We start from the raw sequence: 17,811 nt of genomic DNA, 5'->3' as shown, positions 1-17,811 counted from the left end.
CGGCTTTCGCAAACAGGAGATATGCAAACGACTGCCCACAGTTATCAGCCACTGTAGTTGGAGCATGGCAGGAGCTCTGCTGTTTAGCGGACATTACACACAAAACCCTTACTTCAAATATCTCTGGTCTGATAAAACATCCCTATATAACTCTGAATACTGGATTGCTCTTCTATATATCCGCACTCTAGGTTAAGTGGTCCTTTAAACAATCGTAGTGTAATTCATGTTGACAAGTGCACTTAGGAGTGCACACGGAGGATATCACTGCAGCATTAGGGAGCCTGGGATAACACTGCACTCGCGGAGACAAAATGGCCGCCAAGTAAATATTCTGCACCACAGCAAACATAAAATTACTGTTCTAAAATGAGTTGTTCTTTATTAATACATTTAGACGTCATTTACAGCAGCACAGCCAACAAAGAAAAAACAGACAACTTATATCTACACCAAAATTGTGTGGCGGCCTTATGTACAAGAGTTATGTGCCCTCTCACATGGGAAAGTAATGGATTATGGATATCATATAAGAACGAAAGCCAAATAACAGAGTCTACATAGAAGATTTTAGCGGGGCCAAAAGGCTGGAGGCTATATCGGACGTGGGAACTAGAAACGGGCAGTCCTGGTGAGCATTATTGGGAATGAGATTCAGTATAATACAGAGCAGTAACAGTCACCCAAATAAATAGTACAGTGATGTCACTCACAACTGTACACACGTCATTTATATAAATGTCAGCCACACTGGACGCAGCCATTTTGTGGGGCCTCAGGTCTCAGCAAAGTCACTAGTGCTCATGAATAATTTCCCACAAAATGGCTGCCCCCACTGTGTACACACACAGGTGCACTTTATCGTACATGCATGTTAATGGTTCCTGCGCAGCCACCGATGTTTCTGTATTAATGGTAATGCAGCCACACAACATACTCATTTTACATCTGTCAACAGACAACCCTACTGTTCATTTATGACTAATTACACAGTCCCCAATTATAGTGTTATATTCCACGTTACAGGAAACTCATTCGGATTGGGAAAAATTAAGACAAGATAGGTTGCGCCTGCATTCTGACTAAACTACGGCCACCCACATTCCCAACAGGCCTCGTCCACAGAAAATCGGGACTGGGGGTAGCTATGCAGCTGCATTACCCATCAGTGTCTCTTGCACTCCCGCCTTTGAATAAACATCTTCAGCATACTTTGGGGGAGATGTATCAAAGCTTGGTTAGAGATAAAGTACCAACCAATCAGCTTCTCTGTCACTTTACAGGCTGTGTTTGTAAAATGACAGCTAGGAGCCGATTGGCTGGTACTTTCTCTCTCTCCGACCTTTGATACATCTCCCCCCTTTATCTATGTAGTGGTCCACTAGTAGTTTTGACAGCTGAAGCCTCTGGTCTTCTTGGTTTGAACGTCTAGTTCTGGGGAGAGGAGCCAGACGCGTACAATATATATATACTCTATGTGGTGGATGAGAATCTCCTGCACCGCATGACACAGAGCCCTTGCAATGGGTAGGAGGGCTGAGCAAGCCAGATGTGAACAGCATGGTGTTGTCCTCACCGCCTTGCGGACGGCCGTGTTGTTCCCTGAAACGTTTCTGAAGCGCGCACGTGGAAACCAGCTGATTGAACCTCTTCAAGGAAACTGAAAAAGACAAAAACAAAAAAACGCTATATAATCATTGTGCGTCATAAAACACTATAATGAATATGAGCCAATATGCGTCATTAGACAATTTTCCATGCTAGTGTTGCCACTATGACGTGCTTAGTTACTGCCCAAGTTCCACCCCCACCCCTGGGGTACATATCTAGGGAATACAGTGGCCAGGCTAAATACCCAGGTCGCATGGGGCACATTGTAATTTTGAAGGGCAAAATTATAGACGCGCTCTAAAGCCACCACAGTAGTAGCTGTATTGCTACTTCAGGTATAACATTCTGCCCTTCAAACTTAAAAAAATGCCCTCCTCACCGACTAGCTGCAGGGTGCAAGAATGAACACTATATGACCACACCCACATATCCTGGTCGCCGGCATTGCTGGTCATCTTGGACCCACACACCAGTACCCGGCGGCCATGTTGCATGCCCTTATCTATTTATGTGTGTGTTATCACAGTCAGGAATGTGCAATAGAGCAAAAGTGCAGGACAAACACAAGTAGCATTTAGATACCCACCAGGAGCACAGAGTAGATATAAGGGGTTACCCACGCCAAACATGCCAATTACGGGACATTGGGGGTAGGAGTTACCCTACAGAGATGCCCGACCCCACTAACCGGATCCAAGGCAGACCAGTAGATTGATCACATCTGTCTACCAGGTTTGTGGCCAGAATGAGCATAAATCCAGTCATTCAGCGATCAGGCTGTGTGTCCGGCTTATCTGACTAAGACACGGAACCAGAGCCACCAAAGGCTCAGGCCCAGGTCAAATATATAGGAGGATATGTCGTTTTAAGCAACATCAGTGCCTCCAAAAACCTCCCCTCTTCACTTTTCAGCTACAGAGCCAATATTTACCTCACACATCATTTTTCTGGTTTGATCCACCACCCTGACCTCAGGAGGGAATTGCTAAAAACCATAAACAAGACAGGTCCTGCTGGGGTGATGGGAGTACCCACGTTCTATTTTGTCCCCGTTTGAGAGGAAGATATGTGGTCACTGGAGATAGTGGGAATATGGAAATCCTTAATACTGATTTCTGAATTCTTAAACCCACCCCAAATATCAAACGTGTCCCCTGATATCTGACCGCACGGATCTGCTCCTAGTTAGATGCCAGGATGCCATACACCTCACCTCACGTGCTGAGCACTCTGTGGAGGAAAACCTCCATAGCGACAGCACTGGGGTTCAGTAGCAGTTATGCGGAGTGTAGTCTGCGTCATCATATCGCCCGTCAGAGATGGATGGTGTAAGCCGGACTGAAAATAACAATCAGGCCAGCGGATTAGATGCTTCTTAGGAGAGCAGCTTGGCATATTAAGGGCTGAAATCCTCTTGTTTTTCATGGGATCTCACCACTAATCCCAATGATAGAGGCGCCCATTACACGGAGATATGGCAGAGCCAGCGGGGAGGCGAGGGGTTAAGAGCAGTGGATTCTTTGCTGTAACTAACATACAGCATTGGAAGGTGACCCATTTGCTGGGTGTACCGGCCAGGTGTCTACTGACCCAGTATCCAGGGTGTTAATCATTTTTCCAGTATCTACCAGTGGAGCTTACACTCTATTATTCCCCATCACATGAAAAAAACACACACACACACACACACACGACTGTTCATTTTTGACATACGATTATTTATCTACCAGTATGTTTTTGGAGGAAACTGGAGTACCCAGAGGAAGTCCCAGCAAACACCAGAGGACATACAAACTCCACACAGATCACGCATGACTGGGAATTAAACTCATGACGTTTTAGCTGTGAGGCAGTTAATGCTAACCCCTACGCCAACTGTGCTGGCACATTACCATCTACTTCAGAGGTGTCCTAGCTTCTATACGCCATAAAGCGCGAGACGCCAGGCAAAACTGAGACGCTGTGAGATGAGTAACGTACCGTATTTTACTTTTAAAATATTGGCCCTCATTCCGAGTTGTTCGCTCGCAAGCTGCTTTTAGCAGCTTTGCACACGCTAAGCCGCCGCCTACTGGGAGTGAATCTTAGCTTATCAAAATTGCGAACGAAAGATTCGCAATATTGCGAAAAGACTTCTCTGTGCAGTTTCTGAGTAGCTCGAGACTTACTCTTCCAGTGCGATCAGTTCAGTGCTTGTCGTTCCTGGTTTGACGTCACAAACACACCCAGCGTTCGCCCAGACACTCCTCCGTTTCTCCAGCCACTCCCGCGTTTTTTCCAGAAACGGTAGCGTTTTTTCACACACACCCATAAAACGGCCAGTTTCCGTCCAGAAACACCCACTTCCTGTCAATCACACTACGATCACCAGAACGAAGAAAAAACCTTGTAATGCCGTGAGTAAAATTCCTAACTGCATAGCAAATTTACTTGGCGCAGTCGCACTTCGGACATTGCGCATGCGCATTAGCGACTAATCGCTCCATTGCGAGAAAAAAATAACGAACGAACAACTCGGAATGACCCCCCTTGTCTTCGTCACACAAAAAAGCCGCACACAGTGTAGTAGAGACGTCAGGCTGCGACTTCACCCACACAGGGAATGGTTTTAGACAAGTGCAAAGTCGCAGATGAAGCGCAACGGAACTCGGCGTGAGGAAAAAGCTGGGGGGGGGCTCACACCGATGTCGTTTTGTTGCTCCCAGTTGTTTTAATTATACGAACAGAATGCACATTGTGAGCGAGAAAGATTCTCAATACGGCAGAGTCGCCCAGGAGCCTGGTTGTGGAGAGTCTTCGCTCAACGGTTACAGAGGCACTTTGCGGCCATCGCCATGAATCGAAGGCTTACATTTTATATTTTTCCAGTGTCCAGTTTCAGGAGTAATTGAAACTCAACACACACTAAGGGGTATATTCAATAACTGTCGGAAGCTGCCGTCTTGTCGGAAAGACGGCAGCTTCCGACAGTTTTAGGTCGGAAGGGGTTCCGACCTATTCATTACGGCCCTGTTTTTTCCGACAAGTTGAGAAACCTGACTTGTCGGAATGCACGCCGATGCCGCCGATCAGCGTGCATTGTCGGAAGCGGGGCCAAACCAGACCGGTTTTAGCTCCGTTTCCAACAATCTCAATCTGACTTTAAAGTCGGATTGAGATGAGGGAGCTGAGAGCAGGAGACGGGGGGGGGGAAGCAGGAACCCAGCGGCAGCATCCACCCAGCTCCAACAGTGAGGTCCCGGCCGTAGCAGGAGTATGGGGCACCGGCTCCGCTGACGTCAGCGTCCACCCGGCTCCAGCAAGCGAGGTCCCGCTTGCTGGAGCTGGGTGGATGCTGCCGTGAGCCTCCAGTTACGCTGCTGCAGCCGCTGCTCCTCCTCCTCTCTTCCGCTCCGTCTCCTCCTCCTCTGCTGCTCTCCACACCGCCGCAGACATCTCTTCCCCCCCCCCCCCCCCCTTGGCACCGCTGATAGCTCCCCCCGCTGCCGCTTACAGCAGGACAGGACTCCGGGAATGGCCAAACCGACAGTCGCTCTTTGAATAGGGGCTGTCGGGTCCATTCCAACAACTGCATGTCGGAATGGACCCGACTCGTATTGAATATACCCCTAAATAGGCATCTTGTAACATGAGTGATGCACTATTATTTATTAAGTTACTTCTAATGCAATCAGCATATTGCGCTGGGCTTTACAGCTAGGACTATGCAGTGGGAACTTACCTCTGTCAATGAGTATGGCCAACTCTGAAAGTTCCGCACACACAGAAAAGTATCATCATCCAACTGCATCTACTGTTCCTCCCTATTGCCTAACTGCAGTGTGCAACCTGTATTCTGGAACTACATGTCCCAGCATGCCGAGCCAGCGGGAACGCTGGACCTTGCTGTTGCACAGCAGCTAGAGCCAAAAATCACCCTCAGTCAGCTGTAAAAATCAAAACAAAATAACTGATACAACCTGGTAGGACATGCTGTGACTTGTAGTGCCGCAACCGTTTAAGAGCCACGGGATGCCCAAAGACTGCCGTAGCATAACAGGACATAGAAGGACACTAGCCCATCCTGTGTAGACATAGTAATAAATAGAACGTAGTATGGCCAAAATAAAAAATGTCCTCCAGCATTTCTTCCCAATGCCTCGGCCAGATGAGCCGATTCTTCCACTGCATTCCAATCAGAGTGCAGAGAGAGAGAAATGAGCAGGTTGGGGCATTATTCATCCCTACGCCGCGTTGCCTGTACTGTCCACAAGACGAACGATGAATCAAATGAACATCTTGTACTCCGCAGCAAGAGACCGTGCTCATTTGTGCAAGCGTCTCGCCATCCTGCAAACGACGGGAGGCTGCATCAGCACTACTAAACCAGGCCCAATGAGAGGATGGAGTGATGAATACCGTAAAGCGAGACTGACCGATGTGCAAGGCTCTTATAGCGAAACAGACAGACAATCTGAACATGCATTTATTCCCAATAAAATCTATAACCATGAATATCAGCCCAATGGCCAGGGTATATCAGTGGTGATCAGACAGGAGATCTGGTGTACACAAAAACAAAAAAAAAATCAGTCTCACACACGTATCTTAGATCTAGGTGCTCTAACACCTCTCTCAGCTATATTATATAGAACGTATATATTGGCCCAGTAAAATAGGATGCAAAACCTTTAAGTGTTTGCTGACAGAACTGCCCGGCACAGTAACCGGTCTGCAGTGTCGGCCGTTCTGTGGTTAATGGTATTCCAGTGAGTGAGCGTTTAGGGTTTCTACTCTCGATGCAAATCCTGTCACACAAGCCTGTGGTGTATGTAAATAATTGAAAGGCTCAGGAGGGGGGGGAGCAGCCATCTTCCCCAAGAACATTCCTTCTTGTGACCGGCCCCCTGGCACGTCACCTGAGCTCAGCCTCCTTGGGGTAGTCTTACCATGGTGACCACACACGGTGTGTAGACCATTGTATACATCCATGAGGTGGACTTTGGTTGGCCAAACAGATAAAATGTGAGAGCATCATTTGGCACAATAATTATTATATTTTGCAGCCATTTATATCGGTTTCATTTCCATTAACTGTGGATTTGCAATTGTGTTCGCAGCCTTAAAGCATGGTCCGCAAAGCACCCAAACAGTCCATGTTTTAAGGTTATTCATACTTCAGACAGTTTGACGGTATTATCTAACTGTATGAGGTACTAATTAAGTTACCTGTGCTTAAACATTGACATCCTTAAAACCTGGACTGTTAGGGTGCCTTGAAGACAGAATTTTGGAAACATTTCTTTTTTTTTTTTTAAAGGGGACAATAGCCGAGTAAAATAAGGATAAATGTTACCCTTGGCTATCTCTTGGCTATCAATGGAAAAGACCAGGAAAAACAAAATGGCTGACCTCATAGAAACAGAGAATTCGACGGCAGATACGAACCACTTGGCCCAACTGGTACTAATTTGGCCTCAGCTATATTAGTACATACAAACAGATGACACATTTTCCTAGAATGTGATTTAGAAAGCCTCCATAGCGGCAGATTCAATTAACCGCAAGGTTCTGTCAGAAACTTGCGCGATATATGGCTAGAAAGACCATCTTATCTTTTTTGCTCACGCCTGTATGCGACGACAGCAAATACTAGTGAAGTTTTTCTGCCCCGATTAGCTGCGCAGTATTAGCGATCGTGACTCTGGTGGAACCTTGCGACTAAACAAATCTGCCCCATAGACTCAATGCAATTACCTCAGGAGGTGAAACCGGACAGTCCAGTTGCTTATCACAAACTATCTAAAGTGCTCGTAAAGCCTTTGCATAGATGGAAATATTATTTTACTATTTAATGACAGGTTGTAGTGGCAGCATTGTCAGTGGAATATGACAATCCCATTCACAGGATCAGCCTTAGCCTCTTCTACCGCTCCCTCTGAGCACTAACTGCTGCGACTCCATTACACAGATCCTGTAACCAGATTCCCCCCCACTCTGGCCGCTCGATGACAGACCTGGAAAATGCACGATTAAGCGCGGATCAAGTGTCGGCTGAAAGATGGCGTTGGTTACATGGGACGGTTTGTCCAGCACGACTGTTAGCACATGATGGAGAGGCCGTAGGAAAATCCGGGTCAGGTTTCCGACACTTTGTGTCAGCTGTAAGCTGCTAATGTGGATTGATGGGTTGTTGAAGGGGCAGTGGTGCCAAAGAGGGACGGCATAAGTGGAAGCTGATACGCTGTGTAGGAATGTATTGTCACCAACACTGGACATAAGCTCAGCAAGATAATCTTCCCTCCATACTGCAATATACACTCTGCCCTATCCTGTACTGGAGATATCGGGGTGGGGGTGGGGTGGGGGGCGGGGGGACAAGGGATAGGATATACCGATTACACAATAGCCCGGTATCTCACACTAGCTAGATGGACAACCTGTGTGACAATCAAACCGGATGACTGGCCTTGTGACACAACACAAGTATTCTCAGGATCACAATGCAAGACGGAGCCTGCGCAATGGTTATTAGTGACTCTGACACAACAGTACACACAGCATGAGAGGCCAATCTGGTGTAGCGCTGTATTCTCCCTAGGCACCCAAGAAATAAATCCAGCACTCAGGGGGCGATGTATTAAAGATTGGAGAGAGATAAAGTGGAGAGAGATAAACTACCAACCAATCAGCTTCTGTTATGTTAAAGGCTATTCGGAGAAAAAATGACAGGAGCTGATTGGTTGGTACTTTATTTTTCTCCACTTTATTTCTGTCCAAGCTTTGATAAATCTTCCCCTCAATCTGAGCGTTGTCTCCTCCTAAGCAAGAGCAGTGCTGACACCTGGTGGCAGCGCCATGACATCACCTGGACAATTGGGACATAGGGTCTGTGATCCATTAGCACCCGATCTCGCACCCTTCGCAGCCTGGATTCTGTCTGAATTTGCACAAAATTGCTCGCTACCCGTTGCCGCGATGATTCGCTCCCGCTATATCATTGGATTGACCCCTAAACCTCTTAGTAAGGCTGCTTGTTGTAAACGGATATCTGCAGGATATACAAAAATAATAATACAGGAGAATAAAGCACAGCAGACTAATATTTTCAGCCTTCGGAAACGTAGCCACATCTCACTGATGGCATGCCCACCTCTTTGCCACTAGGCTATTATATTATACATAAATAAGGTTTCTGGGAGGTAATTATGGGATTATGAGAGACAAACAATGGTATTCTATTGCACAGTAATACCTTCATAAAAAAATACAACAAGTCCTAAAATATGCAGATCATACATTTACATACATTTGTAAATATTTAAATTATGCAAATGCACAGGCAGCATAATACAGCGGGAAGCGAGACCCTTCAGTTACAGGAAGCAAATATCACAAAACTATGACGTAATCCCTAATGACCTACCAATCAGAAAGTCGTTAATGATTGCTATGAATTACCACGCATTTGCGCTTTCTGGGTTGGCCGCCTCAATCCGGTAGAACGCCAGCAACCAGCTTCATTGTGGGTCAGAGAAATAGGGAGAAAGTACAGCCCTCACCTCTTTGTGTTATGCATAGTGGTCCCGCCTAGGACGATGCGGACCCCCGGCGTTGTTCGGTTCATGTTATACACAGTTAAAGCTTCTTCATAGGTTGCGCCACCCACTATAAACACAATGATATCTTGAGGCCTGTAAGAGAGTGGCAGAGAGTAAAGAGAGCGTTGCTTGGGTGCGGTGTTAGGCAGGAGGTGATCAGGAAAACATCACACATCTTATAATTAGCAGCAGGCATTGTGGCGGGGAGGGCAAAGGGGTGTAGGCATCAGCTGGAGGAGAATGGAGGTCCTTCATTGGTTGGTCGCTCGTATGTGCACAGATATTACACTCTCTAGTACGAGACACACTGCTACACTTATCTCGCTATCAGATGGGGGCGATGTAACAAGTCTTGGCGAGTGATAACGGGGAGACATTGCCCAAATAAACCAATCAGCTTCTAACTATCATTTATCTAGCACAGTCTTTGAGATGACAGCCAAAATCTGATTGGTTGTTTTGGGTAACTTCTCCACTTTATAAGGCTTGATACATATCCCCCTTGCAGATTAAAGGTTGCTCAGTGCTTTTTGTATGGGCCATACGTTGAAAACAGTAGCGATCTGTCCTGCTTCAGTAAAGCTGGGTACACACTATAAGATTTATCATGAGATATATCACACCAAAGCGGATCAGAACGATACATCGGGCGGTATCGTATTAGCTGCGGTGAGTTACCACAGCTGATGGATTCCCCTGGGGCTATTATATTAGACCTGTAGTCCGGCACTTATTGGGGATTTTGCTTCATGTGCCGCAGAGTTGCCGATAACCAACCACAGGAGATCCGTTATCAGACGGGAACACATTCGTCCAAGAAGTTATCACAGATCGCAAGTGCTATCGCCCGATAATGGGTGATTTACCACCCATCGCACACATTGTATAGTGTGTACCCCGATCTGTTGTTCCTGGACATCTTTTATTGAACTGCCCCAGTGGATGTGCGCCACACCCAACGTGGCGATTCCACGGCCATTGCATGTAATGTGTATCGTAACATCGCACCTGCACCGTCGCATGGTGTGTACCCAGCTTTACACTATCTCTGTGACCAGGGTGGTTTGCAAAATACAGGAACCAAGGCAAAAGTAACCTGTGAGGGCCCCTCCCATAAATCACCCATCACCCCCACCCACCAAACCATTCCTTCCGAAATCTAACGCAATGACTGTATAAAAATTCAACTTTCACACTCTTTGGAAGAAACTAAAAAAATAAATGAAAAGTTGTTCTCCAGGGACATATCGCGAGCGACAGGACACGGCAAGTGCGCACACACTAGGGTCAACATCATTCGCCACCTCCTCAGATCCTTCTGCATGTTCAAGAGATCGGATGAGGCGACACAACACCCGCGGGTGAGCGCATTGCATCACTGACATGCCCACACATGGACCGTTTTTTAACAACGTTATTCCGATCGGTTGGAAACGCCCACATCGTTTAAAGAAAATCTTACCGTGTGTGGACACCTTAAGACATGTAAGGGGATATTTATGAACCTGGGGAGCAGATGCTGTAACGTCAGAGGTTTGCTGTACTAGACAGCTGGCAGCCATCTTGTTGTTTGCCATTAGTTACCTCACATTTGCACGGCAGAATATACATTTATATATTCTTACTACAAATGAAACCAATTGTATATCTTTGAATAGAGCTGTGAGTAATCCCTGCAGAGACGCAAGGTACACACTATACAATTACTGGACCAATCTGCCAATATTCGTGTGCTCGGCCTGTTTTATTATATAGTGTGTATGAACTATCGCTTCAGTGTTTCACCGATACATCGGAGGAATCATGGCCACCAACACGCTCCTTCGAATATCGTATCTGTGACCAAGATTCTCTTTCTTGGTGAACATCTCCAGATATCGAGCACTGTGTGCGTACTGCCAAAAATCTGACCAGACTTGTTTAGTTTTGCCGCCACAATGAAATCCGCCTTCTGGGCGGACATACGCACATTGGGTGTAGGGTGGAAAAAAAATCGCAGTGTGTAGCTCAGATATTGGGCCCTTCGAGTTGCTGGAGACACAACCAGATTGTCGTTTCGATCAACTAAAATCAAACAGTGTGTACCTAGCTTTAGCCTAACATTTGCCACATAATGGATGTGTGCTGTGTTTATAATGGGGTACCTCAGGACTGATGCACTGACTAGGCTCCCCAACCTGTTTCTGACCATGCAGTAATTACCTCATGACAGCCAGAGACAGGTCTCACATCCCACAGTGCACTCGCCACAGGTTATATTCTCCCTCTATGGGTGCGGCTGACACCCACAGAGAGAGAACAGCCTGTGTCGCTGGGACTCCGGCGGCGGCATTTCACCGCCTGACGAGATTACGGCGATGGCTTTGTGACTGCTGGGATCCTAACTGGCGGTATCGGGATTGCCTCCCGTTTGAATGCTACGTGCCTGTTCTCATGTGGGATGAAATACATTGTACAGTATCAGGATTTATGCTGACAGCTATATTGTCCTGGTAATGCATAGCAACCAATCAGATAGCATTTAGCAGTCTACCATGGTCCGGAGTAATGACAGCGACTAGCTGATTGGTTGCCATTGATTACACAGAGTGTTCTATTAGCACTATTTTAGTAATAAGGTTTGTTTAAGGGTCCTATAATAGCTCTGAAGCTTTCCACATTTTGAAGTAATTGGTCACGTGGGGCATATCCCAATGTCCTACCTGTCACGGAGCGTGCTGGGCCCCACGTAAGGGTACATACTGTCCTTCAATTTCCCTTTGATGAGCTGGTCCAGGGTGTCCAGGAGGAAGGGCTGGTGTTGCGTGTATACGTTTTCCACCCCCTATACAACAATGAAACAACACATTACACATGATAAATGTGACACAAAAAGTATGATGACCTTGGAAATCTTTGTGATTGGTTGCTTGAATGGTTTGACAACACAATTCTTCATTTCTGTCAGCCATTTTGTGACTTGAACAGGTTTTTTTTTTTTCTGTCATAGTGAATGAATAAAACACATTCTCACAATGGTTCAGTCCATAAAATGGCTGCCTGCGCTTTGGGACCCACTGACAACATGGGTTCTGCCCACAACACGACCACATAGTATACAATGACTTATTTATAATTTGTCAGCCGTCGCTCAGGAGCTTTGGTTGCAGGTGTGAGGAGATGTCTCAAGGTTGAGTGTTGTAAAGAGACAGACAGGTTACAATCCCTGGCAGGGGATATAATGTCGGTTCTGTCCGACACACAGAATGAATACAACACTTCTATGACTAAAACGTGCAGAGATAACTAGCCATTCTACACTTTTCTATAGTGTTTGGAGCAATATGGTCAGGGACTGTAACCTCATACACCTCCCGAGAACTGCAATACAGTTAGGGAAGGCCTGGAAATGAAGAGACTCAGACAGAATGCAGAGGGTTGTGTAAGGGACGATAGGAAGGGAAACAAATGAAAGTATAGATGTGTCTTCATACTCCCGAGCATCTATACACCATATGGCGTGAGAAGCCCTAGGCCAGGCATGTCCAAACTGTGGCCCTCCAGCTGTTGTGAAACTACATTTCTCTGACGTCCTAGTGGATGCTGGGACTCCGTAAGGACCATGGGGATATAGCGGCTCCGCAGGAGACAGGGCACAAAATAAAAGCTTAAGGATCAGGTGGTGTGCACTGGCTCCTCCCCCTATGACCCTCCTCCAAGCCTCAGTTAGATTTTTGTGCCCGGCCGAGAAGGGTGCAATCTAGGTGGCTCTCCTGAGCTGCTTAGAATAAAAGTTTAGTTAGGTTTTTTTATTTTCAGTGAGTCCTGCTGGCAACAGGCTCACTGCATCGTGGGACTAAGGGGAGAAGAAACGGACTCACCTGAGTGCAGAGTGGATCGGGTTTCTTAGGCTACTGGACACTAGCTCCAGAGGGACGATCACAGGTTCAGCCTGGATGGGTCACCGGAGCCGCGCCGCCGTCCCCCTTACAGAGCCAGAAGAGACGAAGAGGTCCGGTGAAATCGGCGGCAGAAGACATCCTGTCTTCAGACTAAGGTAGCGCACAGCACCGCAGCTGTGCGCCATTGCTCTCAGCACACTTCACACTCCGGTCACTGAGGGTGCAGGGCGCTGGGGGGGGAGCGCCCTGAGACGCAATATAACAGAATACCTTAGGTGGCAAAACAGAATACATCACATATAGCTCCTGGGCTATATGGATGTATTTTAATCCCCTGCCATTTTACACAAAAAAGCGGGAGATAAGGACGTCGTGAAGGGGCGGAGCCTATCTCCTCAGCACACAAGCGCCATTTTCCCTCACAGCTCCGCTGGAAGGACGGCTCCCTGACTCTCCCCTGCAGTCCTGCTTCAGAATCAGGGTAAAAAAGAGAAGGGGGGGCATTGTTGGCAGCAAATAACAATAATTAACAGCAGCTATAAGGGAATAACACTTATATAAGGTTATCCCTGTATATATATATAGCGCTGGGTGTGTGCTGGCAGACTCTCCCTCTGTCTCTCCAAAGGGCTAAGTGGGGTCCTGTCCTCTATCAGAGCATTCCCGGTGTGTGTGTGCTGTGTGTCGGTACGCGTGTGTCGACATGTATGAGGAGGAAAATTATGTGGAGGCGGAGCAGTTGCCTGCGTTGGTGATGTCACCCCCTAGGGAGTCGACACCTGACTGGATGGTTGTATTTAAACAATTAAGTGATAATGTCAGCAATTTGCAAAAAACTGTTGACGACATGAGACAGCCGGCAAATCAGTTAGTGCCTGTCCAGGCGTCTCAGACACCGTCAGGGGCGCTAAAACGCCCGTTACCTCAGTGGGTCGACACAGACCCTGACACAGATACTGAGTCTAGTGTCGACGGTGACGAGACAAACGTAATGTCCAGTAGGGCCACACGTTACATGATCACGGCAATGAAAGAGGCATTGAACCTTTCTGACACTACAAGTACCACAAAGAAGGGTATTATGTGGGGTGAGAAAAAACTACCAATATTTTTTCCTGAGTCAGAGGAAATAAATGAGGTGTGTGAAAAAGCGTGGGTTTCTCCCGATAAAAAACAGATAATTTCTAAAAAATTATTAGCATTATATCCTTTCCCGCCAGAGGTTAGGGCGCGTTGGGAAACACCCCCTAGGGTAGATAAGGCGCTCACACTTTTATCTAAACAAGTAGCGTTACCGTCTCCTGATACGGCTACCCTCAAAGAACCAGCTGATAGAAGGCTGGAAAATATCCTAAAAAGTATATACACACATACTGGTGTTATACTGCGACCAGCAATCGCCTCAGCCTGGATGTGCAGTGCTGGAGTCGCATGGTCGGATTCCCTGACTGAGAATATTGATACCCTGGATAGGGACAATATTTTGTTAACTATAGAACATTTAAAGGATGCATTATTATATATGCGTGATGCACAGAGGGATATTTGCACCCTGGCATCAAGAGTAAGTGCTATGTCCATCTCTGCCAGAAGAGCGTTGTGGACGCGACAGTGGTCAGGGGATGCGGATTCCAAACGGCACATGGAAGTATTGCCGTATAAAGGGGAGGAGTTATTTGGGGCTGGTCTATCGGACCTGGTGGCCACGGCAACGGCTGGAAAATCCACCTTTTTACCCCAGGTCACTCCACATCAGCAGAAAAAGACACCGTCTTTTCAATCTCAGTCCTTTCGTTCCCATAAGTACAAGCGAGCAAAAGGCCACTCCTTTCTGCCCCGGGGCAGAGGAAGAGGAAAAAGACTGCACCATGCAGCCGCTTCCCAAGAGCAGAAGCCCTCCCCTGCTTCTGCCAAGTCTTCAGCATGACGCTGGGGCTTTACAAGCAGACTCAGATATGGTGGGGGCCCGTCTCAAAAATTTCAACGCGCAGTGGGCTCACTCGCAAGTGGATCCCTGGATTCTACAGGTAGTATCGCAGGGGTACAAACTGGAATTCGAGGCGTTTCCCCCTCATCGTTTCCTGAAGTCTGCTTTACCAAAGTCTCCCTCCGACAGGGAGGCAGTTCTAGAAGCCATTCACAAGCTGTATTCCCAGCAGGTGATAATCAAGGTACCCCTCCTGCAACAAGGAAAGGGGTATTATTCCACGCTGTTTGTGGTACCGAAGCCGGACGGCTCGGTGAGACCAATTTTAAATCTGAAATCCTTGAACACTTACATAAAAAGGTTCAAGTTCAAGATGGAGTCACTCAGAGCAGTGATAGCGAACCTGGAAGAAGGGGACTATATGGTGTCTCTGGACATCAAAGATGCTTATCTCCACGTCCCGATATACCCTTCTCACCAAGGGTACCTCAGGTTTGTAGTACTAAACTGTCATTATCAGTTTCAGACGCTGCCGTTTGGATTGTCCACGGCACCTCGGGTCTTTACCAAGGTAATGGCCGAAATGATGATTCTTCTACGAAGAAAAGGCATTTCAATTATCCCTTACTTGGACGATCTCCTGATAAGGGCAAGATCCAGGGAACAGTTAGAAGTCGGAGTAGCACTATCTCAGGTAGTGTTACGTCAGCACGGGTGGATTCTAAATATTCCAAAATCGCAGCTGATTCCAACGACACGTCTACTGTTCCTAGGAATGATTCTGGACACAGTCCAGAAGAAGGTGTTTCTCCCGGAGGAGAAGGCCAGGGAGTTATCCGAGCTAGTCAGGAACCTCCTAAAACCAGGACAGGTCTCAGTGCATCAGTGCACGAGGGTCCTGGGGAAAATGGTGGCTTCTTACGAAGCGATTCCATTCGGAAGATTCCATGCAAGAACATTTCAGTGGGATCTACTGGACAAATGGTCCGGATCGCATCTGCAGATGCATCAGCGGATAACCCTGTCGCCAAGGACAAGGGTGTCTCTCCTGTGGTGGCTGCAGAGTGCTCATCTACTAGAGGGCCGCAGATTTGGCATTCAGGATTGGATCCTGGTAACCACGGATGCCAGCCTGAGAGGCTGGGGAGCAGTCACACAGGGAAGGAATTTCCAGGGCCTGTGGTCAAGCTTGGAAACGTCTCTTCATATAAACATTCTGGAACTAAGGGCCATTTACAATGCCCTAAGTCAAGCAAAACCTCTGCTTCAGGGTCAGGCGGTGTTGATCCAATCGGACAACATCACGTCAGTCGCCCACGTAAACAGACAGGGCGGCACGAGAAGCAGGAGGGCAATGGCAGAAGCTGCAAGGATTCTTCGCTGGGCGGAAAATCATGTGATAGCACTGTCAGCAGTATTCATTCCGGGAGTGGACAACTGGGAAGCAGACTTCCTCAGCAGACACGACCTTCACCCGGGAGAGTGGGGACTTCACCCAGAAGTCTTCCACCTGATTGTAAACCGTTGGGAAAAACCAAAGGTGGACATGATGGCGTCACGTCTAAACAAAAAACTGGACAGATATTGCGCCAGGTCAAGGGACCCTCAGGCAATAGCAGTGGACGCTCTGGTAACGCCGTGGGTGTACCAGTCAGTGTATGTGTTCCCTCCTCTGCCTCTCATACCAAAAGTACTGAGAATCATAAGAAGGAGAGGAGTAAGAACTATACTCGTGGTTCCGGATTGGCCAAGACGGACTTGGTACCCGGAACTTCAAGAGATGCTCACGGACGAACCGTGGCCTCTACCTCTAAGAAAGGACCTGCTACTGCAGGGGCCTTGTCTGTTCCAAGACTTACCGCGGCTGCGTTTGACGGCATGGCGGTTGAACGCCGGATCCTGAGGGAAAAAGGCATTCCAGAAGAAGTCATCCCTACTCTGGTCAAAGCCAGGAAGGACGTAACCGCAAAACATTATCACCGCATTTGGCGTAAATATGTTGCGTGGTGTGAGGCCAAGAAGGCCCCTACAGAGGAATTTCAACTGGGTCGTTTCCTTCATTTCCTGCAAACAGGACTGTCTATGGGCCTAAAATTAGGGTCCATTAAGGTTCAAATTTCGGCCCTGTCGATTTTCTTCCAGAAAGAACTGGCTTCAGTACCTGAAGTTCAGACATTTGTAAAAGGGGTGCTGCACATACAGCCTCCTTTTGTGCCTCCAGTGGCACCTTGGGATCTCAATGTGGTGTTGAGTTTTCTAAAGTCACATTGGTTTGAACCACTTTCCACTGTGGACTTAAAATATCTCACATGGAAGGTGTCGATGCTGTTAGCCTTGGCTTCAGCCAGGCGTGTGTCAGAATTGGCGGCTTTATCATATAAAAGCCCTTACTTGATATTTCATTCTGACAGGGCGGAATTGAGGACTCGTCCTCAATTTCTACCTAAGGTGGTTTCTGCATTTCACATGAACCAACCTATTGTGGTACCTGCGGCTACCAGGGACTTAGAGGACTCTAAGTTGCTTGACGTTGTCAGGGCCTTGAAAATATATGTTTCCAGGACGGCTGGAGTCAGAAAATCTGACTCGCTGTTTATCCTGTATGCACCCAACAAGCTGGGTGCTCCTGCTTCTAAGCAGACGATTGCTCGTTGGATTTGTAGTACAATTCAGCTTGCACATTCTGTGGCAGGATTGCCACAGCCAAAATCAGTAAAAGCCCATTCCACAAGGAAGGTGGGCTCATCTTGGGCGGCTGCCCGAGGGGTCTCGGCTTTACAACTTTGCCGAGCAGCTACTTGGTCAGGGGCAA

At 47.4% G+C, this 17,811-nt stretch overlaps 1 protein-coding gene across 1 annotated transcript in view; it reads right to left on the bottom strand.

Annotated features, from left to right (window-relative positions):
- Positions 1 to 356: 356 nt before the first annotated feature.
- The window catches only part of VPS45 (vacuolar protein sorting 45 homolog), a 47,069-nt gene continuing 29,614 nt past the window's right edge, over positions 357 to 17,811 (bottom strand). The window contains exons 13-15 of the mRNA XM_063947175.1: positions 11,894 to 12,015; positions 9,153 to 9,284; positions 357 to 1,660 (exon numbers count right to left, since the gene is read on the bottom strand). Coding sequence (XP_063803245.1) covers positions 1,573 to 1,660; positions 9,153 to 9,284; positions 11,894 to 12,015 — 342 coding nt within the window. The 3' untranslated portion in view covers positions 357 to 1,572. The remainder of the gene's footprint in view (positions 1,661 to 9,152; positions 9,285 to 11,893; positions 12,016 to 17,811) is intronic.

The sequence above is a fragment of the Pseudophryne corroboree genome, chromosome 12 (genome assembly GCF_028390025.1).
Source record: "Pseudophryne corroboree isolate aPseCor3 chromosome 12, aPseCor3.hap2, whole genome shotgun sequence".
Taxonomy (NCBI): domain Eukaryota; kingdom Metazoa; phylum Chordata; class Amphibia; order Anura; family Myobatrachidae; genus Pseudophryne; species Pseudophryne corroboree.
The sequence above is the reverse complement of the archived record's forward strand: the minus strand, read 5'-3'. Positions and strand labels throughout refer to the sequence as shown.